Genomic DNA, 27145 nt, shown 5'->3' on the forward strand with positions numbered 1-27145 from the left:
TAAAATTTTAGTAATAAGGGAATCAAAGATTTAGAAATAGAAATAACATTAGGTATATAAGAAAAAAAAAACAATTCTACTTAATGAAAATAGGAAAGATGATTGTTGGCTATGCCATTGTATGCATGAAATACAATACCAAATTGGATCCTCTAGACCTTATCACTTTATGTTCAACTTTTACTAAGAATTTATTTTTTTTTTTTTGGCTGAGATTATTAAGAAATTTTCTGCTTTTACAATGATCTTGGATACAATATTCCTAAGGGTGTTTTTTCATAAGTGCTTCCACTCTACTAAAGTAAACTTCCCTTTAAACCAATGGCTTGAGTACTAGCTTTTTTATTTGTGCATTTGGCATGTGCCTAGATTACATTGATTTAATTAATAATTATGCCCAGAGGATGCCTTTGACTTATTTGCTGGGTCCTTGACAATGTGCTAAATGTGTAGCATAAATGTCATAATAAGTTAATTATTTCCATAAACTGGTGATCCTAAATAGGCAAAGACAAAACTTATAATAAAAGATAAAAATATATATATATACGTAATATATATTAATAAAAATCTATCCACTAGAGGTATCAGAATGAGTAAATTGAAATATAAAGTAGATAGGATTATTATTATACTTGATTATATATAGCGATATATACCTAACCCGGATAACCTGATTTTTGAGTTTCAAAGCTAGTTAATAGAGTGAGCCACATAATCCTTTCCTGGTTATGGTCCCTTCTAATAATCGTGGCGGCCTATAAATATAGATGCATGTATCTATGACACCTCAATTCCAAAACACCCAAAATATATTATCCTTCTTATTTCTCTCAAAGCCTGAGCAAACATGGTACTCTTCTTTCTCATTTTCTTCCTCTTCCTTTCTCTACCTAATTCATCTCTCTCTTCTTCTTCTTTTAATTCATCTACGCCTCTTTGCCTTTCCGACCAAAGCTCTGCTTTGCTCCATTTCAGAAACTCTTTTTCTATCGGTGTTTCTCGTTGTGACGATTATTATTATCCGAAGAAGAATTCGTGGAAAATGGGTACAGATTGTTGTGGGTGGGATGGGGTCACCTGTGATACGATGACTGGTCATGTTATTGGTGTCGACCTCAGTTGTAGTCGGCTTTATGGTCCCATCCATCCCAATAGCACCCTTTTCTCTCTTCGCCATCTCCAGAGGCTCAACCTTGCTTACAACGATTTCCATGGCTCCACAATTTCATCTAAATTTGGTGGCTTTGCAAACATGATGCATCTCAACCTCACTGGCTACTCCGTGGCGGGCTCCTCCGTTTCTATCCCCTACATTACTGGCTTCTCCGTTCCTGGCTCCTCCTTTGCTGGTAATGTCCCTTCCGAAATCTCCCACTTATCCAAACTGGTTTCACTTGATCTCTCTTCGAATATTGACATGAGAATAGAAACGCCTAATTTGAAAAGTCTTATTCAAAACCTAACCCATCTAACTGAACTTGTTTTATATGGGATTGATATGTCTTCTGTTTCAACTAATTGTCTCACGAATTTGTCGTCTTCTTTAACATCTCTTCGTCTTAGTCATTGCCAATTGAAAGGGAAATTTCCAGAAAATATATTCAACCTTCCAAACCTCCAGATACTCCGTGTAGGTTACAACTACAATCTCATCGGTTCCCTTCCAACATATAACTGGAGTACTCCTCTCAAGTCCTTGTCTCTATCTGAAACCGAATTCCCAATTGACTTACCTAATTTAATCAGCAATCTCAAGTCCTTAAAACAGTTGTCTGTTGGTGGATGCAATTTCATAGGTTCATCGTATCCAACATTTCTTTCAAATCTCACACAGATAACTTATTTGGGCCTTTCATATAGTAACTTTGGTGGTCAGTGTCCATGGTCCCTCCTAAACATTACAGGACTTACTTACTTGGATCTCTCATACAACAATTTCATAGGGCAACTGCCGGACTTCTCTTCAAATAATTCATCTAATAGTCAACTAGTCAACAAGATTCCTTCCAATCTAGAATCTCTTTTATTATCTGGTAACTTATTGAATGGGACAATACCATCTTGGGTGTATACAATACCATCTTTGCTTTACTTACATCTTGATCATAACCAATTCACTGGGCATATTGGTGAATTCCAGCATAACTCATTAGTTTCTCTAAATGTTTCCTTCAATAATTTTAGTGGCAATGTGGAGTCAAAAATATTCTCAAAGCTCAAAAGTCTTCAATCTCTTGATATGTCAAATAATCCTCACCTATCACTACACTCCTTCACATCTGCCACCAAAATTTTGTCCAAAATTCACTCATTACAATTGTCTTCTTCCAACATAACCAAAATTCCACAGTTTTTACGAACTGTAGAATATATAGAATACTTAGACCTTTCCAACAACCATATCAAAGGCAATATTCCATCCTGGGTAATGGAGGTGGGGAAGGATTCATTGTTTTACTTTTCACTCTCAAGGAATAATTTAACTGGACACATCCCTTCCTTGATTTGTAATCTCAGTTCCCTCAAATTCCTTGATTTCTCTTATAATCACTTGAATAACATGATTCCTCCATGTTTGGGAAAGTTAAGTGATAATCTCAATGACTTGAATTTACAAAGGAACAATCTTAATGGCATTGTCCCAACAACATTTGCAAAGGGATGTCAATTGAGAAGTCTGAAACTCAATGGCAACCAATTGGAAGGGGCATTGCCACAATCATTGGTCCATTGTAGAAAGTTGGAAGTTCTGGATTTTGGTAACAACAAGATTAATGGAACCTTTCCTTGTTGGTTGGAAAGTCTTTCAGAGTTGTGCGTTCTTGTCTTGCGATCAAACAACTTTCATGGTGCCATAGGCAATCCCAAGACCAAATTCCCGTTCCCTAATTTGCGAATCATAGACCTCTCTCACAACAAGTTCCATGGTCTTTTGCCAACAAAATTTTTCATGTATTTAAAAGCCATGATGAATGTGAGTGCAGACAAAGGTGAATTGAAATATATGGGTGATGATTATTATCAAGATTCTGTGACAGTGGTGATGAAAGGGTTTTTCATTGAATTGGTAAAAATCCAAAGTCTATTCACAACCATTGATTTTTCCAACAATAATTTCGAAGGAGAAATTCCAAAGGCAATTGTAGAGCTTCGATCATTGAAGGGGCTTAATTTTTCACACAATAATCTTTCAGGTCATGTGCCTCCATCGTTGGGAAATTTAGCCAATCTTGAATGGCTAGATCTCTCCTCAAACAAGCTCACAGGTGAAATTCCTATACAATTGGCAGATCTCACAATGCTAGCATTTTTAAACCTATCAGAAAATTATCTTTTTGGACATATACCCCAAGGTAAACAATTCAATACCTTTATGAATGATTCTTACTATGGAAACCTTGGGTTATGTGGATTTCCAATGACAAAAGCTTGTGGCAATGATGAGGGACAACAACCATCGCCATCATCAACCATTCAAGAAGATGATTTCGAATTTGAAAATGGGTTTCATTGGAAAGTTGTATTGTTGGGGTATGGTTGTGGATTCATGTTTGGATTGGGTTTGGGTTATCTTGTGTTCTCAAGTGGAAAACCGAAATGGCTGGTGAATATTGTTTATGGAGGAAGACATAACAAGTTACAAAGATCCTAGAAGAATGCTCATGGATGAACTCATTGAAGAAGAATTTAGTGGATACAAATACTGATTCTAGGTATATTTTTATATACCAGTATATTTGAAAATATCTATTTCATAATTTTTTGCTTCCTTAAAACTGTGTCTTTATATTGGTAAGAAGATTCTTCATTTTAAATTTCCTTTATGCTAGTTAGGAATGGTTGTACTTGTGTTAATGTGAGGCTTATTACTAGTGTTACTAGGTGCATAGGCTTCTATGATTCCTTTAAAAAAAAAAAAAAAAAAAGCTTTTATGTTTAAGGTATAGCCATACTAGAGAGTACATAGGCTACTACCATGTAACCACCACATTTTAATGCTTTATTTATGTCAGACTTCATTTAATGACCCTGCTTTATGCTTTAGTGTGAGAAGAAATTTCTCTTCTCCATTGCAATTCTAACTACATCTTGTGGTCAGGGTATTTTATTTTTATTTTTAAATGGGTAACTTCACTGCTTAGTTGCAGCTTCAAATAATCAGGTTATATTCTATTACATATTTCAATTATTGTTACATCCTTGTAATATTACCTTCATTTTAGAGATTAAAAATCTTGTTGGTTGGATTTCATGAAGAGTGGTTATTTATTTATTTATTTATTGAAGAGCGGTGTTAATTACCCTAGTGCTACCTAGGATGCTTGGAGGAGTAGACTAATTTCCTCTATATTTTCAATTAGCTAAGATTCTAAAGTACATATTGATTGTGGGGAAAGCTTAGAAACTTAATGAATTGAATATATGTTCCTAGTGATTTCTGCTATTTTGGTTTCCACAAATTGTTACATACACCTTTACTAGTTGTTTCCGGGAACTTTTTGGTTATGGTTATTTAGGTCTAAAATTTTAAAAAATTAAAAAAAAAAAATGAAATACTTTTCTTATTCCAAATTTAGTTAAACTAACAATAAAGAATAGCTCTTAGTAATTCTTTTTGTTGGAGTGCCCTAATGTATAGGCTGGTGGCCCTTTCTATCTCTCTAACAGGATGGAGGGACAGCATTCATTCATAGTTTAGATCACTAGCCGACTCCATGACTAGGTGATGATAAAAAATTGTATGTTTTGATTTTTGGTGTTGTAATTTCCTTCCATTTATTTTTAGGTACTAATTTGTTGGTCTTAATTTTTTGTGGGCTTTTCTTGATCAGCGTTGTGGTGCTTCGATCCTTTTTGATGACAACAATTGTAATAAAAACCATTTCAGACCTTGAGGGTTTCAATAAAATTGATTTCATCAAGGAGGAGCTTGAAAAGGCTTGTCCAAGGATAGTTTCATACGTTGATATTGTTTCTATTGCCACAAGAGATGGCATTATGCTGGTCTGTTCTTGATCCTTAATCTTCCTATCCTCTCTCTCTTTAAAGATATTTTTGTTAATATCTAGAGTCCTTTAGCAACACTTTAAGGTTTAGGATTTGATGATTGTTTCTGGACAATGATTCTTGAATGAAACTTTGGTAAAATGTAAGAAACAGACTTTAAAAGAGTTGGTACCTCTTTACATTTTTTTATGTCGAGAGGAGTCTATATAGCACATATTAGTTGTGGGGAGAGTTTAGAAAGTTAATGAATTGAGAATGTGTTCCTAGTGATTTTTGCTGTTTTGGTTTCCACAAATTGTTAGTCACCTTTAATTAGCCAACTACTTGTTTCAAGCATTTAATTATGGTTTTTCAGGTCTAAAATTTAAAAAAAAAAGAAAAAAAAAAAAGGGAAGAAGAAGAAGAAGAAAGAAAGAAAAGAGAAATACTTTTCTTATTCCAAATTTTGTTAAACTGACAGTAAAGAACAACTCTTGGAAAGTTTGATGATGTGCTTGGGCCCAGATGCCACTGTTTGCCTTGGGTTTTGGGACAGCAGTTAGTTGACCACCTCATTGCGCGTGCAGCAGCTGGATGTTTGATGTGAAACAAAGACAAAAGGTTTGTTGCAGATTTGTTTTTCCTTGATTTCTCATATCTTTTTCTTCTTAGGAATTCAATTGGAACATGCTTGTAATCTATTGTATTATATGATAGCCACATAGTATCATTGGGTCTAAGAGGGATTTAATTTTTTTTGAATTAGTAATTGTGTGAAAAAAAGATTCATATACTTTGGATATTATATGGAAAGACAAAGGCAACATTTTAAATTTGCATTTTACAATAATTTTTCTGTTTTGTAGCAATCAAAGAGAGTAAAACAATCAATTTGTCTTAGTATAAATGTCTTTACTTCTTTTCTTGGTTTGAAGCATGGGAACCCAAAACTGATTGGACAGAATTAGTATTATATAGATTGCAAGAAATGTTTGTTTGAAGATATGTTTTGCTTTATTGTTGTCAAGTCATGAGTGATTGCAGAATTTATCTAGAACTTTTTATTTATTATTTTTTTTTTCGGTTAAAAGCAGTAAAGCATGAATATATTAGGCTAAGCACTATTCTTTTGTTTAAAATTATTTTATATGCTTAAAAGCATGATTCTTCGGCCTCTTCTGATCTAAATATATATATATATATATATATATATTCATGATAATGTGCTTGTTACTGTTGTTACTTCTATTCAATACCGGGCCTTGTCAGACAAATCTGCTAATGCTTTTTACAAACTCAGCAATACCAGAGCACAGATCCTATCTCTGTCTTTGATGGTATGGGTGTGTAACTGGACCTTGAAGTTGAAAGTCACCATGTTTGCCCTTATAATGAAATTTAAGAGTCAATTCCTTTTTTATTAAATAATGTCACATGGGTCCATATTTGTTAGGAAAATAAATAAATTCTAAGAAGTATGGACTTTCCTAATTTGATATTGACTTTTTGAAGTTTATGCTGAGAAGTGAGGACTTTTTCTAGCTAGACATTGATTTTTTGAAGTTTATGCAAAAACAATTGAAATGTCTATTCTTTGTGAAATAGCTATATAGGATAATCGTTTTATGTTTTAATGATCTTTATGATTTTCTTAAAGCATCATGATTAACTATGTGCATGACAAGCCTTGGAAAAGTGATTATTTTAACAATAATGTTCATGTGGAGAGGACCATGGAGGTAATGTATCTGATGTGAATATTATGAGGACAAATGGTGCATAGTGACCGAAAAAGAGAAAAAAAGTTCTTATGGTGGTTATGAAATTTGCTGTGTTGAATATCTTTGAGGTTGGGGCAAGTTTTTTGTCACTATCAATGCATATACTTGTTATGTCATAATTTCCATTGGAGACAATTTTACCTATTTGTATATCGTTTTGAGAGACTAACAGGTTTATGTCTCTATTCTTCTAGTTATTAGTGCAAGTGTTCCAAAGTTGGTGTTGGATTCTGTTTTTGAACAAAAGAATGAGATTGTGATAGCCGTGGAAGAGGAACTTGAAAGGTATTTCTCCGTCTGCTAATTTGGTTTAGTATTAGTCAAGTTACAAGGTAAATCTGTTTCTTTATAATATCTTTGAATTTCACATGCATAGGCCATGTCTGTAACGCCCCAAAATCATAGGCAATAAAAGTCTATTTAATCTGAATAATCCATAAAAATATTAAATAAAAGAAACTAGCAACCTTGAAACTGATTACAAAAGTCAGAGCTCTAATTCACCAAATACAAAACATCCTCAAAATAATTCTCCAATACAAAGTTTAATGCCATAAAATAATAATAAAATCCTCAGTTCCACAAAAATTAATTTGTAACTTCTGTCTCCCAAGAATCTCTACTCCAATAATCCACCTAATGTATCTATAATGGAAAATAAAGGGGGGTGAGATAACTCAATAAGTGGAATTCACTAACATTGGGGTGTGGGAACAAACCTTTCAAATAAATAATTCTTTCAACAGATTCACAACTTATAATTCACCAATATTTTGTCATCAACTATTTCATGTAAAAGAAAATAATATCTTTATATTGTGAGCCATCATAATATATATATTGATATCATCACATAAACAATTCCCTAAGCTTTTCTCGTGGTCAACGTTTATGCCCCGTTGACAGGATTGTGCTGTCCCCTTTTTGGGACTGGAACCTCCTTTCATCCCATTTCTCAAGGATGGCTCCTTTGGAACCTAAAAGTACACTCCCTTGCTAAGGAGCTTCCTTTTGGATCCTCAATAGTATGCTCCCTTGCTAAGGAGCTATCAAATGTGCACTGTCTCCTTTTGGGACCGTCCCTTGCTAAGGACTAGCTGCAGCATGATTGTCCCTTGCTAAGGACTAAATATCATACTGAGCTTCTAATCACGACTTGCCATAGGTTTTCAAAACAAATTCAATATGCTCACAAAATAATCCATTCATACTTCTCAAAATATAGAGACATATTCACACATACAAGTTTAAATAAAATTAGGTTGTCCCACAAGTTTTTCATAAAACGAATAGCCAATGTGCATATCAAACATTTGTAAAATATTCATTTATATATAGAATATCAACATATTCTTTCATATAAAATAGTTTAATAATTAACGCTGTTTTGGAAAAACCCCCAAAATTAGTAAACACCACTTACCTCTTAGTTGCAAAAATAAAGGAAATCAACCTCCCTTGAATCACAACAATTCAGTAGAATTAGAACCTAGCAATACCAAAAATAGGTTCATCAATACACAATTTCCTACTTCAAAATTTATTTTCACACTTAAACGGTTTTATCCTAAACAATATTAATATATCCAAAATCCTCCATTCATTCACTTAACTATCAAATTTACTATTGGAAGCCACGTATTATCTTAATTTGTTGCTTAGCATTCCCTCTTGATGCCATTGGATGTCCATTGACTCTAACCATTATATATATAACTATATATATTCAACTTAACATTGAAGGCCACGCGAGATTGCTTCAATCCATCATCTAGTGCTAGAATGCTCTCTTGATGCCGCTAGGCATATACTGACCTTAATATTACATATAAATATATATATATATATATATATATAATAAACCAAGTGAAAGCTACGTAAACAATCAAGCTTGGACCATGCTTAGTAGGGAATAGCATGGCAATACTTGAGGTAGCATGTGTAGCATGGCAAACTGTCAAAATTTATTTATTATTCTTAGTTTTTCAGCCTCAATGTTGGACTTAGAACTACTAGGTCAGTGCAGCTATGTAAACAATTGCTATTATAATATTGAAATAATCACTCCAAGGACCCAAAATCTATTACACGTTGAACTAGTGTGAAAGCAAAATAACCAGTCAACAATTGTGGCTTAGTGTAAATGCAATAACATAAGCATTCTTTTCACTTTAACATGGTGACCAAGTCCACACCTATTACTCTATTTGGCTCAATTTCAAGTCTGTATCTCTGCCTGACATATTGACCAAGTCTTTATCTAATATAATACAATTATAGGAAACCCTTTTCTATTAGTATAATGATAGTCTAGTTCCAATCAATTGCAAGCTATTGACCATACAAACTTTTAAATCTTGAGCATGAGAAAATCATACCTGAAGACTCCCACCAACGCCACAGTGGAGAAAGGCAGAAATTCAATTGTCGGCTGAAGCAAAAAGAAATCCCATCAGAAAAACACGTGTGACCTAAGAGGAAAAGGCTAGGGTTTTCAAGGCCCATATATGTACTTTTGTCACCTCACTTGGGCTTCATATTCCATAGAATTTATCTTCTTTTTAATACCTTAGGCCCAAATTTATTTAATCCATTTTAATTATAGGCCTCCATTAAAATTTAATGTATAATAATTTAATTGGTATCAAATTATGGGGTGTTACAATGTCAGCTTAAGGATTTGAGATTGTTCAAACCCTCATTGTGTACACTGAACCTGATGAACATGTGAAGAAGGCTATGAGCGAGATAAATGCTGGTAAGTGTTCATTTTGAATTGAACATTCTTTCTCTTCTCTCTCGTCTCGTCTCTCTTTCTTGTCTCTCTCTCTCTCATTGGAAAAATTCCTTCCTTGATTTGTAATGACTTTCCTTAATGTCCTTGATTTGTTTCATAATCACTTGAGTAACATGGCTCCTCTCTGCTTGGGAAACTTTAGTGATTCTCTCACAATCTCAATAATTTTCTTTTTATGATTTACAATCCATTCCTCTCTCTTTCTCTCTCTCATGATATATATATTAGTGATTCCCTTATATATCTTTTGTTCCCAGTTGATTCATCCCTGTCCACATTATTCCAGTTTCTTTGAAGGTGAAAAGATAAACAAACAAATTTGATGTTCTTGATTGATTCTTCAACTTCTTGCAGCCAAGAAATTAGATTACACTTGGTTTAGTTGAATATTTTCTCCTTTATTGGGGGACCAAACATAGTACTTTCTATGCTTTCCAAATCCTTCACCTCAACTTCATAGCAGCCAAGCTGAGGATAGCTATTTAATGCTTCTCTCTGTTCTCTCTTTATCTATTTATTTTGCAATATTTTGCTGTTCTTTTTATTGGAGTTCTCTGATGTAAACTGTTTTACTTGACATCACAGGCTTGTGGCCCCTTTCTATCCAGTGTTAACAGGCCGAGCATTCATTCATACCTCAACAAAGCACTGGCTGAGATTCCATGACCGGATGATTATATTATACAGACACTTCACCTTTTTGGCATTAGAGGTTTTGATGAAAGAGAAATAGTCTATCTTTTAGGTACTTACTAGTTCTCTGCCTTTTCTCATTTTATGCCCTTGTTATATGGAATTGAAAAAGGTTTAAAATGTTACTTTGGTTTGCATTGGTTTTTTGATCATCTGAAGGTGCACACAAAATTGGGAAGATTGGTTGTGAGTTCATACACAAACACCTTTATGACTGCAAGGGTACTGGGCAGCCTGACCCAACCATAGCTTCTGATTTCCTCACTGACATGAGAATGAGGTGCCAAGACAGTAATAGGACCACCACTCAGCCTTCTTCTTAACCCGTGTAATCATTGGAAATGAGTGAGTCTGCATGAATTCACAGCCAGTCATTAAAAATGGGAGAAGACCCCTTTTTGCTGATCAGCAGTAGCTGGCTAATGAGAAGACCACAAGACTGGTAAGGGCCTATGCTTCAGATGACAGATCAACCAACCGCAAGACTGGACTTTGCATGGGCAATGATGAAGATGCCAGTGCTTAATGTTTTGGCTGGATCTCAAAGGTCAGGTCCGACGCAACTACTCCTTGCCTTTTGTCAATTCCTAAGTGACAATCTTGACCATAATGAACTCTTGACATCGTTATGTTTTCATATAAGCTTCTCTTTATGTTCAATGTTTGATTGTAGATGCAGTGACTATTAAACTTCTTGCCTATGCTAATTTGAGTCTATATATAAAGGCAATGGCTTAGCGTAGACATTAGACACAATGATGAAATATGTTATGGCTGTTGAGTTCTTTAGAAATATAGAATTAAAATGTTTGGAATGTTACCAAAAGTTAACTAATATTTGGGGAGATCATAATCTGTGCTGCAACATCCAAATTAATTTAATTGGGTATCAGTGTTTCTAACGAGTTTTGGCTGATTATTCATCATCTGAAGGAGATTTTAGTTCGTTCTTTTTGAGTTTGAACTTCAGAGATAGGAAAGTCTACAATTCTGTGTCATGAAACAAAGAAATTGATTTGTCTATAATTTTCTTTATTTCTTTAATCACGAAGTAGAATATAAAAGTGACTCATAGGCATAGCTTTCAATCAGATGCCATTATGTTTTATTGTCATCAGTTAGTATTCAATTACACTTATCATGCCCGCACATCCAAAGTCATGCTTTAGCTGGGAGCCACTCATGGAGAAGACAACAATGGTACAATCCATGTTTAAGGCATAAAAAAAAAAAAAAAAAAAAAAAAAAAAAAAAAAAAAAAAAAAAAAAAAAAACCTTTTATGTTTAAGGTATAGTCATACCAAAGAGTATATAGGCTACTGCTATGTAACCACCACATTTTAATGCTTTATTTATGTCGGACTTCATTTAATGACCTTGCTTTATGCTCTAGTTTGAGAAGAAATTTCTCTACCCCATTGCAATTCTAAATACATCTTGTGGTCAGTGTATTTTTTTTTTTTTTTTTTTTTAAAGGGGCAACTTCACAGCTTAGTTGCAGCTTCAAATAATCAGGTTATATTCTATTACATATTTCAGTTATTATTATTATTATTACATCCTTGTAATATTACCTTCCTTTTATAGATTAAAGATCTTGTTGGTTGGATTGAATGAAGAGTGGTTATTTATTTATTTATTTACTAAAGAGCGGTGTTAATTACCCTAGTGCTACCTAGGATGCTTGGAGGAGTAGACTAATTTCCTCTATATTTTCAATTAGATAAGATTCTAAAGTTACATATTGATTGTTGGGTAAGCTTAGAAACTTAATGAATTGAATATATGTTCCTAGTGATTTTTGCTGTATTGGTTGCCACAAATTGTTACATACACCTTTACTAGTTGTTTCAAGAACTTCTTTGTTATGGTTTTTCAGGTCTAAAATTTCAAAAAAAGAAAAAAAAAAAAAAAGAAATACTTTTCTTATTCCAAATTCTGTTAAACTCTTAGTAATTCTTTTTGTTGGAGTGCTCTTATGTACAGGCTGGTGGCCCTTTCTATCTCTCTAACTTGATGGAGGGATAGCATTCATTCATAATTTAGATCACTGGCTGACATTCCATGACCAGATGATGATGAAAAATTGTATGTTCTTATTTTTGGTGTCTAATTTCTTGCCATTTATTTTTAGGTACTAATTTGTTGGTCTTATTTTTTTGTGGGATTTTCTTGATCAGGGCTGTGGTGCTTTGGTCCTTTTTGATGACAACAATTGTAATAAAAACCATTTCAGACCTTGAGGGTTTTCAATAAGATTGATTTCATCAAGGAGGAGCTTGAAAAGGCTTGTCCAGGGGTAGTTTCATGTGCTAATATTGTTTCTATTGCCACAAGAGATGGCATTATGCTGGTTTGTTCATGTTCCTTAATCTTCCTATTCTCTCTCTCTTTAAAAATATTTTTATTAATATCCAGAGTCCTTTGGAAACACTTTAAGGTTTAGGATTTGATGATTGTTTGTGGACAATGATTCTTGAATGAAACTTGGGTAAAATGTAAGAAACAGACTTTAAAAGAGTTGGTACCTCTTTACATTTTTTTATGTCGAGAGGAGTCCATAAAGTACATATTAGTTGTGGGGAAAGTTGAGAAAGTTAATGAATTGAGAATGTGTTCCTAGTGAATTTTTCCGTTTTGGTTTCCACAAATTGTTAGTCACCTTTAATTAGCCAACTATTTGTTTCAGGCACTTTTTTATTATGGTTTTTCAGGTCGAAAACTTCAAAAAATTCCAAAAAAAAAAAAAAAAAAGAAAAAAAGGAAAAGAAGAAAAAGAAAGAAAGAAAAGAGAAATACTTTTCTTATTGCAAATTCTGTTAAACTAATAGTAAAGAATAGCTCTTGGGAAGTCTGATGATGTGCTTAGGCCCAAATGCAGTTAGCTGGCCACCTTTCATTGCGTGTGCAACAGCTGGATGTTTGATGTGAAACAAAGACAAAAGTTTTGTTGCATATTTGTTTTTGCCTTGATTTCTCATTTCTTTTTCTTCTTAGGAATTTAGCTGGAACATGCTTATAAACTTTTGTGTTGTATGATAGCCACATAGTATCATTGGGTCCTAGAGGGATTTAATTTTTTTGAATTAGTAATAGTGTGAAAAAAAGATTCATATATTTTGGAAATTATATGGGAACACAAAGGTAACATTTTAAATTTACATTTTACAATATTTTTCTATTTTGTAGCAATCAGAGAGAGTAAAACATTCAATTTGTCTCAGTATAAATGTCTTTACTTCTTTTCTGGGTTTGAAGCAAGGGAACCCAAAACTGACCAACTAGTTGTTTCAGGCACTTTTTAGTTAAGGTTTTTCAAATCTAAAATGTCAAAAAATTAAAAAATAAATAAATGAAATACTTTTCTTATTCTAATTTTTGTTAAACTGACAATCAAGAACAGCTCTATATTGATAACTCTTTTTATTGGAGTTCTCTGATGTAAACTACTATACATGACATCACAGGCTAGACAACATTCTTTCATATTTCAACAGGCATCGAATCTTAGGTGTCTTGGCCTCTTTGATCATCTGAGGGTGTACAAAAAATTGGGAAGATTGGCTATGAATTCATACAGAAACACCTCTTTGACTTCAAGGGGACAGGGCAGCCAAACCCAACTATAACTCTTGATTTCCTCAATGAGAAGAGAATGAGGTGCCAAGACAGTAATAGGACCACCACTCAGCCTTCTTTTTCATCCATGGCTTCATTGGAAATTAGTGAATCTGCAGTGGAGGATGTCATATTTGCAGGCTTTGTCATCTTCAATATCATCTGGGGTAGGTTTTGGCACTCACTACTGTCAGAGCTTTTTAAGGGGGAGAGGACTCCTTTTTGCCAATCAGCAATTGATGGCTAATGAGGAGTCCTCAAGATTGGTAAGGGCTTATGCTTCAAATGCCTGATTAATTTTTCGAATGGACTTTGCTCAGGTGATGTTGAAGATGTTAGGTCTTAATGTTCTGACTAGATCTCAAGGTCTAGTCCAACGAAACTGCTCCTTGGCCTTGGTTAGTTTCTAAGTGTCAGTCTGGCCATAATGAACTCTTAAGATCTTTGTTCTTACATATTAGTTTTTCATATGTTCTATGTTTGATTGTAGATGCTGTTACTTCTAAATTTCTTGTCTGTGCTAATTTTTGAGTCTATATATAAAGGCAATGGCATAGAGTGTAGAGTCTGTAGACATTAGTTGATGCTTTTGGTTGGTATGTCTGTGTTTTAGTTGGTAGGGCATAGAGTTTAGACATTTGTTGAAGCAGCTCAAAGATACTGCTGGGAAAGGCTAGTATGTCTTTGTCTTAACGAGGAGTTTCTATTTTAGCTTTTCATTATATTTTCTTATGTCTGATTGGTTGTTAAGAAAAGGAAAGAGAGGAAAGCTTTGAATTTTATAAACTTTAATGCTTCTGTTTTCAAGTTAATCACTAACTCTCTCCTCAAATAGTCTTAGGTGTAAATGGGTGGAGGAATTTAGTTTTTTTTGAGTCTCAACTAATAAGATTTGTTCTTCTTTTTTTTCTTTTCTTTTTTTCTCTCTCTTGCTAACAATGATTACATTCTTGTTTTGGTAAAATGTACATAGGTTTGACTTACCTGCACAAACCATCACCCCAAAGATTCAGAAAGATCTGCGTTTACTGAAGGTGTGGTGAACTCTATTTTTTTCCATGTAGTTTGCTTCCATGGCACTACTTTTCAATTATGCTCAAATGATTCTCTGTAACATTTTAATTGCTTCATTGTTTTTATCAAAAAAAAAAAAAATTGTTTCACTTTTGAGAATTTGCTTAGTGTTTCAACTTTCAACTTGTGTGCTTTAGGGAATGTGCAATTAAGCAACTTGAGTCACTGTCATGCAGAAATGGAATTAGGGAAATTATTTAAATGCCTCTTTGTAAAGAAAGTATAATGAAATCTTACTCTTCTACTTAAGAGATTGCTTGACTTTAGATAACTAACAAACTGGAAAAATAGAAATGAAGTAGATGGTAGGGGACTTCCTATTGATGCATTTAATATATTCTATAATATATATGCAGTCATTAGCCTCTGGCTGGATCCATGTTTAGCATTTGAAAATTCTTTTCTATGTATGGAATGTAAAATTTTTACTTACCAAAAAATAATGTTTGTGTAAAATTTGAGTCTAGATGGGTAATATACCAAATTGAAACTAAAAGCTGGTTGATTTTCCATGAGTTGAATTGGAATTGATAATATTTCTGCCAATGATGGTAACAGGGCCTTGTGTAACTTGTAAGCAGCATCCTTAGGCTCTCTGTAACTTGTAAGCAACATCCTTAGTGAGAGGGATTTACCCTACACCATATGAAGATGATTTTCCAGGGATATAAATGTTATCTGTGAGTCATATACTGCCAGTTAGTTTTCTTGTAAAATGGCATTGATATACTCAAGTATAAAACTTTGGCTAGACTTGAAGTAATTATGATGGCAATATCCTGGAATCTTTGATTTGTTGCTTTATCTAGGATATTTACAGTTTCAATTTCAAAATGTTGATTCAGCATCTCAGCTTGACTCAAAAAGTTTTGTTTGCATCATATTGACCTGAATGCACATGATTCTAGTTGTTTACATGAAATTCATATCAAGAAGCCATCAAAACACATCGTAATTTAAGAAATGCTTTAAATTATGATGGGCTCTTACTTTGACCAAAGTGAGCGTTCTCTTATCATAACATGTTCTAGATATAGGACTAGAACTAATTCATCTTATGATTTCTTTGGAGTTGAACAAGTCTCACTCAAACAATCTCCCATTTATTTTTGAATTGTGCTGGAACTCATTTAGACTTTGTCATTATAAATATCTAAATGCTGGAAAGTTATTCAATACTCCTTTAGTAATACTCTCTCCTCTCACATGAATGATGGGGCCTACCGTGAATTTAATTCGGGCCTACCGTGAATTTAATTCGTGGGACCTATTATGATGTGTCAAGAAAATAAATTTATATGCACTAAATAATTACAATTAAATAATCATATATAAGAACTTAATGTGAAGCTTCTTTTTTTTTTTTTTTTTTTTTTTTTAATTTGGGGGGGGTGGGGGGGTGATAAGGTATTGTGAAGCTTGCATATGCATGTACTGGTTATGGGTTTATCAAGATAATAGGATGCTTGCTAATCGACTTTGATGGTTCATTTGCTTGCTAGGAGTTTAGATTCTATAACTTAGGCAGGTTATTATTGATCTATTATTGATCTCTGAATTCTTTCTTGTGTTCATAATTACAGTTGAGAAGTGCCATTGATCTGAAGAGGCACTACAAGAAGGGTGATTCAAAATCCAAAACATTGCCAAGTATTTCCTGGTAAGTCTATTTGTAATTTCTAGATTAATAGTATAGTATGTGATATCTTGGAGCTGTAACTAGGACTGTGTGTATATTCTCTTTTGGGTGGTATACATTTTGTTATTTAGGCTTGACTAATTCTTACACCATTTGGTCTTTTGACAATTAGATCGGGACGGTGATAGAGTCAGCGTCAGACTTCTTCATAGGTAGACTAACAAGGAAGGAGAGAAAAAGAACAATTGCAACTGAGTTGTTATCTGATTGTATCCTTGCTGATTACAGGTGAGATATGCAAATCTATCTTGTGTTTGGGTTGAAAACCATATGACCATATCACAACATGATGTGTTGAGTTTAAAGGGTAAAAAGAATGTGGTGGTGTTGTTGTCATTCGTAAAACTTTGTTCTTTTGCCTATTTAGAATAGATGGTTAAGATGAATTCAGCTAATTTTTGTCTTAAATGCCATAAGAGCATGCTTATCTCAGTTGTCATTTTCAAATGGACTTAAAAAAGAACTTCAGAGTTTAGACAGACATAATTTGTTAAGAAAATAGCTATAATGTGAAGCATGGTCATCATACATAACAAAAATATCAAGACTTGAGAGAGCATATGTTATTATATGGGGCAAGAGGGGGCAGGGGGCACCAAAAAGATGACCTTGTTATTTATGATTTGTATTTCTAGAAATTATTTCTAGTAGAAACTTCCATCTTGACTCACCCTCTTATAAGCAAAAGCTAATTTGGAGTCCTCTATTGTGCACCTTACACGTTTCCATTACTACATTTAACCAAATCGGAATGATTTGATTATATTTTAGGAAGTTGTTCCTTTGTCCTTGATTATGTGAAGAGCCCAATTATTTTTATGATTATCCGTGTTTGTATTTGATTTAGTTCCTTTGGGATAGCCAGAATCTCTCTATGAAATGAAGCTTTAATTTTAGTTTGTAATGTGTCTTGCTTCATTTTCCTTTTCGTGTGGAAACCATTTTCAGGAAGCGCAAGGTTCAAGAGATAGAAGAAAAGAATCAACCAGGGGGGAATGAGAAATGGAAGATAAAAGGTCAGTAGTCGCAGAAGCGTGCAAAGCAAAGAAGGCACTGAAATATCTTCACCATTTTTTATCAGATATTTCGACATTTATAGAGCACATTGGAAAGAGTATAGTATCAAGATCAACCCAGAGAAATATTTGATAGACTAAGATAATTTTACCTAGTGACATGAGAAACAGAATCCACTGAACTGATTTATAATTCATAGTTATATTCACACGTGCTGTTTCTCTTTGATGTTGGCTCCTTCCCATAGTTTTCATTATAGAGTTGATCATTTTTGTTGTAACGTATAAACGCATGCTCCAGGAAATATTATTTATTGATGGGAATTTTGGTTATTTATTGATCAAAACAAAGATCTTACTGGTTGATTGCTTCAAGAGTGGAGTTAAAAGTTACTTTTTATTTCACATTTACTTTCAGAACAAAGCTGGTTATCCTGATGAACTTATAAATTGACTAAGTCGTTGGGCGCTTATTACAAATAGCAACAGGCCAACACAAAAACTTATAACCAACTTCACCACAAGACTACACACATGGAAGAATGAAGGATGTGCATGATTTTCAAACTCTCTTGGTTTCACGTTTAACTTATCACTTATCAATAACAAAACATACACACACTTGCAATATTAGAATGGAAATAAAGGTTGTTTTACTAAAAATGACCTACGCATGAATATTTTAGATTTTATATTTTATGAAGTACATATAACTATTAACAATAATAAGCCACTAACTCTAAATTTGTTCAATACAAACTTGGGAATGCGGTTTTTTAAAAACAATTTCCTCATAAGAAAATTCAATGTCAGTCTCAAAAGTCTACCCTACTAGAATGAAGGATTTCTTTAGGAGACGAGGGCCAAGGCAGACTTTGATATCACAGGTAAATTTGAAATGGATGGTGAAGACATATCTTTCCTCTATAAAAGACCTTTAAGTGGAGTATAAGGTAATGTGACTAGGATAAACAAGGGTAAAAGGCCTTAAAGTGAAGTTCAAGTTTCAAAATCCATGTTTAGAAACCCTCTTAGGCCTCAAGATAGATCTAAGTGTGTGTGCCTACTTGTCACCGTTGTGGTGTTGTTGGTCATATGACTCATATTAGACAAATTGTTTTAAACTGAGGTTTTAGACTGAATTCATATGAAGTCCTTCAACTAGGAAGCAAAGTAGACCTAAGACTAATCATGCTTATTTGAATTATGGTGTTTTTGGACACACTCATTCCTATTATTTCAAATTATCTGAATGTAGACTAAACACATTTTCCACATTTTGAAGAGTATACATCATTGGCATCATAATAGCGTAAAGCTGATTTTTCCAGGGAGAAACAAATTAGAATCTGCACCTATTGCATTTAAAATTAAGCGACAAATATAGAGGCGTTCGTATTGTAAAAAGCACTGCTTTGAAAACAGTCATTATTTCTTAGATTGAATTAAATTATTATGCGAGGCTTTTTCTTTTTTTTTTTCTAAATAATTTATTATGAGGGGCTTTTAAAGGGAAACTCATACCAGCTAATGCAAATACTCTAGCTCAATTAGGCTTTTTTTTTTTTTTTTTTTTACCCCCTATTTCTTAAGAAGGACCCTTGTCATGAAATAGTAAAAAGTAAACAACACGTTTAAAAAATTAAATTAAATTATAAAAAAAAAAAAAAAAAAAAAAAGCCACAACACAAATAAATAATTTAACCCCAAGGTATGATGAAACCATTGCAGAGAACAATACTCTCACATGTTTCCAATAGGAAGCCCCTTGTAAAAACCGTTAAACATCAAAATTTTTATTTATTAAGTACATATAACCTAGTATGAAATAATATCTCCTCAATTATATGGGTTTTCAATGAAAATGAGTTCACTTTGAATGGAAATCAAAATAGTCAAAGGCCCCAATTGGGATCAAAACTGAAATTGAGCTCAAAGAGAAGAACAAGCTAATACACATTGAATAATGTGAGAATGGGATGACAGAAAGCATTGTTCCTGCGAGACATCATCATCATGGGACTCTAGCCTCAACAGGGATGCCGTTTCATTAATTGTAGACACATATGATTACTTAGGCAAACGGTGGCGTTTCACTGATGCCACTTGAAGAGGAAAGTGTTAGCTCACTCAAACGGTGACGTATGGGATTAGAGATGTTAATACGAATTAGTTAGAGTTCTAAAAGTCCATTAGAGATGCGTAAAACGTGGGAATGGTTGTTAGGAGATAATTTATCTTTGGATTTCAGCTTTTAAATTGTAATTGAGATAAAATTAGTTTGTTTGGCATCAGCTTTAAAATCTCACTTTTTCTCACTAAGCACACTTTCAACAAAAAAATTTCAATAAAAGGTTAGACAAATAATATTATCACAGAATTATTCCTCACAATTCTCTTTGTTTTTCACTTCGGCTTCTCCATTATATAATGTTTTCTATCTCTTCCTCTTTCTTTGTTACTCAATTAATCTTACTTTCTTAGTTTATTCATAGCAACTTAAGATTTCTTAAAGACAAGGTCCATTGAACTCAAAATTATTAGGTGCTCTTAAAGTACAGTGATATAGTGCTCCTTCATCTCATATTCATGATGGATCCCACCATAAATCTAATTAGTGGGACTCACTATGAATGTGAGAGGAGATACAACCACATCACCAAATTTCAGGAGTATCTAATAATTAGAGTCTGTTTGGATACCGCTTATTGCTGAAAACTGAAAACACTGTAGCAAAATAATTTTTAAATGTGTGAATAGTGCCGTGGGACCCAATTTTAAAGAAAAATTTGCTGAAATCTGTACTTGTAGGTCTCGTGAACAATGCACGGGACCCACAGAAAAAACGCAAACGCGCATTTTTTTCCTTTTCATCACAATCCAAACCCAGCCTTACTCTTGTTAAACAAGCTTTTCGGGTTTTACCAATTAGAGAACATTTGAATTTCCTTCAAAATATTGAATTTTTTGTGCCTCATTCCACACATCAATTTAGAGCATTCATATCAGCTCATGTAAATATTCATGTCCATTTTTGCATATGAACTTATTTTTCCACTTTACACACTCACTTTTCAAAACACCTCATATCAGATTATCGAATTTACATTGCTATATTTCATTAAAGTATCAATTTTTTTTTAATTATTTCTCTTTCTTCACACACAATAACCACCATCTACTCTCTTCCTCGATCCCTTGTGATATGTAAAAAAAGAATAAAATAAATAAATGCAAAATGAATAGTGCTAAGTGTAAATTTACACGATTACAGTACCAACCATATATTTTTATACAATTTTGTGTGGTCTGATGTGAGTGAATTTTTAGTTTAATTAGCTAAAATATCGTCCTTTTTTATTATACAAACATTGATGTGAGTGCTTTTATGAAAATGGATTTAGCTAATGAGCTTGTTTGGAGCATATGTGAAAACATGCATTTTAAAAATGACAAAATTTAGCTACAAAATTGGTTGTACAAACATTACTACATATTTTAAAAATCTAACTGTTGAATTGCATGTTCTTTACGCTCTTAATACACATGTCAAATTTTGTGTCAATCGGATATTATTTACTATATAATCTATAAGCTTATATTTTATGCATAATTTTAAATTACAAAAACTTGAAATTTAAACAATTTATTAATAACATAACTATTGATATTTAATTTTCTTGAAATTTTACAATCATAGAGGATATAAGAATAAGATGTAATCTAATGGTAGATTTGTCAAAATTCACCTCCAATAAAAAGATATTAAGTAAAGTTATAGCCTAAGGCTACAAACAATTTTGTAGCTAAACTTTGTCCTTTTAAAAATATGAAAATTTATTTATTTTTATAATGTAAATTTATAAAAAAGCTAACTATTTGAAATATATATAATATATATATATATATATTAATGCTTTATTAATATATTAATATATTAATATATATATATATATATTAACGCTAACTATTTGAAATATATTAATGCTTTATATTATTACATTCAACATATATTAATACTCCTTTGTTGTGTTTCCTTCTTACCGTCGTTGGCGCCACCCTAGTCGTAAAGGAATTCCTAGAACCGAACTGTAAGGCCTGTTTGAGTCAAGAGAGGGCGTGTAGGGCATGAGAGGTATAAGGTTGGTTAAGGTATGTGTTACGAAATGCAACGGTTGTGAGAAAAACATGATAACTGAGTGTTGAACCTAGGACAGTATGGATAGGTTGTGGAGATCCAACTCCTCTGTCAGCTCCAGGACTAGTTGTCCTCCTGATATTGTAAATGAAGAAGATCACACTATTGATGATAATGAGTTGATTCCTGATTTTCATAATTGGAATATTCCTAAAGTTGATAATAAAATTGTTTATAAAACAAATTTTGTTGAGAGTACTTTTTATTCTGCTTACAAAGCTAGAACTATTGAACAAATATTCTCTATTTCAAAAGTTCATGAAAAATGCTGCTTGTTTTCTAAAAGAAATATTAATGAATTCCTTGTTGCTAAAAAATTCAGCTATTTGCATATTGGTATGGTTCAAATGGCTATTAAACCACTCACCCGAAAGGATATTAATGCTTCTGTACTTATGTGTTTAAGAGATGCTAGATTTAAGATCTTTAAAGATAGGATTCTTGGTATGATTACTGTTTCTATGTATGATGGTCCTGTTTATTTTAACTGTTATCCTGATCTTACTCTTACTTTGGATGATCCTAATATTGTTAAAGCTTTGACATTGAATATTGCTTCATCTGGTTATCACATGGAAGAAGGTAGTAAGCCTTTTGCTTTGATTTATCGCATTTATTAGAGACTGTTAGGTACTCAAATAAACCCATGTGCTAAGATTCCTAGAGAACCTTCTGGTAAAACCATGTTAATTCAATGCTCAACCCATGATGCTAAAGTTCAAGTTCCAAAAATGATTCAATGACAAGATGTTAAGCTTCCTAATGATTGGTTGTTAGAACAAGAATCCCCTCCTGCTAAACCTGTTTTTGATGAGCTTGATCTTACTCATATTCAACAATATCTTGATGGCACTGTTAAAATAAGTTTTCAAAACAATCCACCTTTGAGGATCAACGAAGGAAGACATTCCTTTGCTGGATCTGAAAGTATTTCAAAAAGAGATCAAGAGATCAACGATTTTTTGCAAAAGAGTTTTGAAAAACCCACTGATTTAAAGATCAAAGGTGTTTCAAGTGATAAATCCCAAATTAGCACTCCTTTTTACTCCAACAAAGCAGAATCTTCCTCTCCATATGGTAGAACTGCTTGTGAAGAAGAAGAAGACACTAAATCTGTTTGTCCATCTGATTCTAATTTTCCTCCTATTGAAAACCATGTTTACCAAAATCAATTAAGAGTTTTGACTATTTTGGATGAAAGCTTTGAAGTTGATTTGGTTTCCTTGTATAATGAATTTATGCTTGCAAAATACAGAAATAAAAAAAAATATTTCCAAAATAATTTTGCTCAGTCTAAAAGAGATCGTGTTAAAAGAGAATGGTTAGAAAAGATGAATCAATTGAAAAAACATATTTTGTTTTTGGATTTTCTTGAAAACCATTATGTTTCAAAAGATGAAATTTTAATACAACATTTAAATGTGATAAGAAAATTAAATTTTGTTAAAGCAGATAAAACCATTGTCAAGTCTACTCATCCTCCTCTTGAAACAATTTTGATAACTACTAAGAAGGATGAAGTCAAGGCCTCTCCCTTCAAAATTGCTGATGATCAAACTCCCATTGTTAGTCTTATTAAACAAAACAATTTTAATAATGAATCTTTGCATATTATTGGTCAACAGCTTGACCATATCGAAGAAAAAATTGTTGAAAAAACTGTTTCTCTTGAAAAATCTGTTTCTGTTAAAACTGAGAAACCTTTGATTGATTTACCCAGTCAAAGAGAAAAAGTTATGTTTAAAACTTCTTAGTCCAAGACTCTTGAAATTGTTGAAAAAATGCTTTCTGATTTAAAAGTTAAAACTGAGGGTACTTCTACAAGTACTTCGGCTGCTCGAACCACTATGAGTACTCTAGTTGCTCGAACTATTTCAAAAAATGAAAGTGTGTCTGAAGAAAATATAGATTCTGATATTGTTCCTTTTGCATCTGCAAAAAGGATTTTTGATGATGATTTTCCAGAAATTAAAAGATTTGTTGGAAACTCCAAACTCATGTCTTTTACCAAAAACCAGTATTCAAAACCCAATCCTCCTGATATGCAGTTTGAACAAAGATCTTTTCAAACACAGTTTTCTGTTTCTGCTGAAAAGCTTTATGAATGGAATATTGATGGTTTGTCTGAACATGAAATCATTAATAAAACGAGTCATATGTCTATGGTTGGTATTGCTTATCAAAATAACCATGATCTTGATCAACCTGAAATTGTTAATTTACTTACTGGTTTTTCTGGTACTCTTCGTGGATGGTGGGATTCATACATCACTGAAGAATCCAGAGAGTCTATTAAACATGCTGTTAAAAAGAATGATGAAGGTTTGCCTATTTTTTATGAAAGTATTGGTCGTGGTATTCGTGATGGTGTTAATACCTTGATCTATACTATTCTCAAACATTTTGTTGGTACTCCATCCAATATTTCATCTCGTGTTTCTGACTATTTAAATAATTTGAGTTGTCCTACTATGTCTGATTACAGATGGTATCAAGATGTTTTTACTTCCAGAGTGATGCTCCAGAAAGATTGCCAAAAGCCTTATTGGAAAGAAAAGTTTATTGACGGTCTGCCTCCTATCTTTGCTTATAAGGTAAAACAAGAATTAATGGGTAAAATTGATTCTATTGATTATGATAATTTAACCTATGGTGATATTTTCAGTACTATTAAAAAACTTGGTATCAATATGTGTAATGATGAAAAATTGTTAAAACACCAACTAAAGAATAAAAGAAAAGCTAAATATGAAATGGGTAATTTCTGTGAACAATATGGTTTGCCTTCTATTGCTCCTTCCAAGCAAAAAAGTAAAAAATATGATAAAAACCATAAAAAATACAAAAAATACAGAAACAACTTCGTTAAACCTAATGATTTCTACCCTAAGAAGAAATATGTTTCTAAAAAATATAACAAACAGAGATCAGGTAAAGGTAAATGCTTTAACTGTGGTAAACCTAGATACTTTAGTAAAGATTGTAAGCAAAAACCTGGTAAGTTGAAAAACAAGTTTAACATGTTAAATATTGATGATAAAGTGCAAGAAGAATTATTCAAAATCCTTGAATCAAACAACTCGTCTGATTCTTTGGAAGATTATTTTTCTTCTTCATCTGATTCTTGCTATCAATCTGCTGATGATTCTTTTGATTCACCTAATATTAAAAATGGTTGTAGAGATTCTTGTTGCAATGTTATTAATTCTGGTAATGCTCACACTAAGGGTGAAGAAGATGAAAAATTAATAATTCAACTGATAAATCAAATTCAAAACCCTGAATTACAAAAAGAATATTTGGATAAGTTTAAGAAAAATTTGATAAAAGATGAAACGGGTAAAAAGCTAAAATCAACCATAAGCTTTGAAGAAACTTTGGAGAGATGCAATAAAAAGAAATCCAAAGAATTGACTGTTAATGATCTTCAACATGAAATTAATGTTGTTAAACAAGAGATAAATGAATTAAAACATGAATTTAAAAGCATTAAAAGTGATAACAATAATCTCAAACAAGAATTGATAATGTTAAAAATTGATGACAATCTTAATAAATCTGATAATGAACAAGATGAGCACAAAGATGGAGATGAACCCAGTCAACAGGCTCTTCTTTCTAATAAAGGTACTGTTGATTATTCTCAACTTAGCCTTGTTAATAAATTGCTTCCTCCAAAATGATTTACAAAAGTTAAAATTGTTGTTTCCCATGATTATCGTTTCACTGTTATTGCTATGATAGATTCTGGTGCGGATATGAACTGTATCCAAGAAGGATTGATTCCTTCAGAATATTTTGAAAAATCAACTGAAAGATTGGTTTTTGCTAATGGTAGCCAAATGAAGATTAGATATGAATTGAATAATGATCATGTTTGTCATGATAATGTCTGCTTCAAGATTCCTTCTGTTCTTGTTAAAAACATGACTGATAAAGTGATTCTTGGTCTGCCATTTATAAATACTGTGTATCCTTTTCTTGTTGAACATGACAAAATTACTACTAATCCTTTTGGACAGAAAGTAAAATTCAAATTTGCTTCAAAGTTTGAAATTGATATTGATAATCTATCTTATAAGAAAGACTCCCCCATGAATGAGCTTATTCAAGAACTAATGATGAGTTCTTGCCAATATTTCACTGATGATTTTAAAGGTAATATTCATAATACCAAAATGTTAACTACTATCAACTGTTCTAATATTATCAATGTTTCTTCGCAAGAATCGGAGAATGTTTCATGGATAAATACCACTAATAAGTGGAATAATACTAATACTTATACCACAAGTAAGTGGATTATTATGACTTCCTCGGCAGAGAGGAAGAACAAGGGAAAAGCACCAATACAGGGCTATTCTCAAGAATAAAGGCTCCCAACGGGACAACCTTTTGTAATGCATGAAGGCGTATCTTCTGGAGTAAAATCCAGTAGATCAACATCCCTTCAGGAATTTGTCCCAGCAAAGATGACACATTCCAATGGTGATATATTTATTCCTTTACAAGAAGTTTTGTCCAGAACTACAATTCCACAATGGAACTTATTCAGAATTACCAAATTCTATTAAATTCATTCTTGATAACCTTCAATTTGCTTTTACCAGAAACCACCATAATGTTTTCCAGAAAACCCTCAGAGCCCTTGAAATCCACCTTGTTAACCTTACTGCTCAAAATGAGGCCTATATAAGCCACCATGATAACCTTGTTCCAGAAAATAACCTTATTTCACAAAATGATCCTGCTTCATAAAATACCTCTGTTTCAGAAAATGAGGCTCTTAAAAGCCGTCTTAAAGCCTACATTAGTCAACTCTTTGGCAAAGAGGAAATCCATTCAATGGATAAAGAGACTATAATGGGCATTGATTATGCTAGATTGAGTCTTAAGACCCAATTTATGTTAAGAAGTGTTGTTGCCAACTTGCCTTCAGATATACAATTCTGTATTCTGGAATGCGAGGCTATGTTTAGGTCTTTTGACCTATGGTTCAAATATTTCAAGAAACTTGTTACTGCCACTATTCCTAATTCTGATGAACTAGACGAAGGTGATAATGTCTTTCTTCAGCTTGAATGGGAAGAACACTTTGGGAGTAGTCTCATAGTGTATGAAAAGAAACATCCATTTCTTGGTCTCCTGATTGATTATGATGATGGTTCATATTTTACTGATGAAGATTCAGCTGATGATGATGATAGGAATCCTAACTGGCTTTCCCAAATGTTTGAATATGGTTTTATTAGGTTCATAAAATTAACAAGCCATAAACAA

General features: G+C 32.8%; 1 protein-coding gene and 1 long non-coding RNA gene across 13 annotated transcripts; one reads left to right on the forward strand and one right to left on the reverse strand.

The window, feature by feature from the left end:
- Positions 1–820: 820 nt before the first annotated feature.
- On the forward strand, positions 821–18004 carry LOC126720628 (receptor-like protein 9DC3). 12 transcript variants are annotated; one of them, XM_050423311.1, is made up of 15 exons: positions 821–3716; positions 4643–4742; positions 4836–5007; positions 5471–5610; positions 6965–7055; positions 10153–10312; positions 10420–11775; positions 12247–12348; positions 12441–12613; positions 13728–14045; positions 14199–14276; positions 14852–14912; positions 16536–16612; positions 16764–16879; positions 17600–18004. In XM_050423311.1, exon 1 carries the CDS (start codon positions 851–853, stop codon positions 3653–3655), a length of 2805 nt encoding a protein of 934 aa, XP_050279268.1. In that variant the 5' UTR covers positions 821–850; the 3' UTR covers positions 3656–3716; positions 4643–4742; positions 4836–5007; positions 5471–5610; positions 6965–7055; positions 10153–10312; positions 10420–11775; positions 12247–12348; positions 12441–12613; positions 13728–14045; positions 14199–14276; positions 14852–14912; positions 16536–16612; positions 16764–16879; positions 17600–18004. The 12 variants fall into 12 exon arrangements, 11 of the variants coding, with proteins under 11 accessions (XP_050279268.1, XP_050279266.1, XP_050279269.1 ...); XM_050423309.1 differs by having other exon boundaries at positions 4643–4726; positions 10420–12348; XM_050423312.1 differs by having other exon boundaries at positions 4672–4742; positions 10420–12348.
- On the reverse strand, positions 7170–9311 carry LOC126720632 (uncharacterized). The gene is made up of 3 exons (XR_007653560.1): positions 9149–9311; positions 8194–8259; positions 7170–7415 (listed from the first exon to the last, which is right to left on the reverse strand). It is a non-coding gene; the product is annotated as an uncharacterized LOC126720632 (long non-coding RNA).
- Positions 18005–27145: the final 9141 nt, after the last annotated feature.

The sequence above is a fragment of the Quercus robur genome, chromosome 4 (assembly GCF_932294415.1).
Source record: "Quercus robur chromosome 4, dhQueRobu3.1, whole genome shotgun sequence".
Lineage (NCBI taxonomy): Eukaryota > Viridiplantae > Streptophyta > Magnoliopsida > Fagales > Fagaceae > Quercus > Quercus robur.

What these genes read in the sequence shown, in the direction of transcription:
- LOC126720628 (XM_050423311.1), top strand. Translation starts at nt 851, where the DNA reads ATGGTACTCTTCTTTCTCATTTTCTTCCTCTTCCTTTCTCTACCTAAT.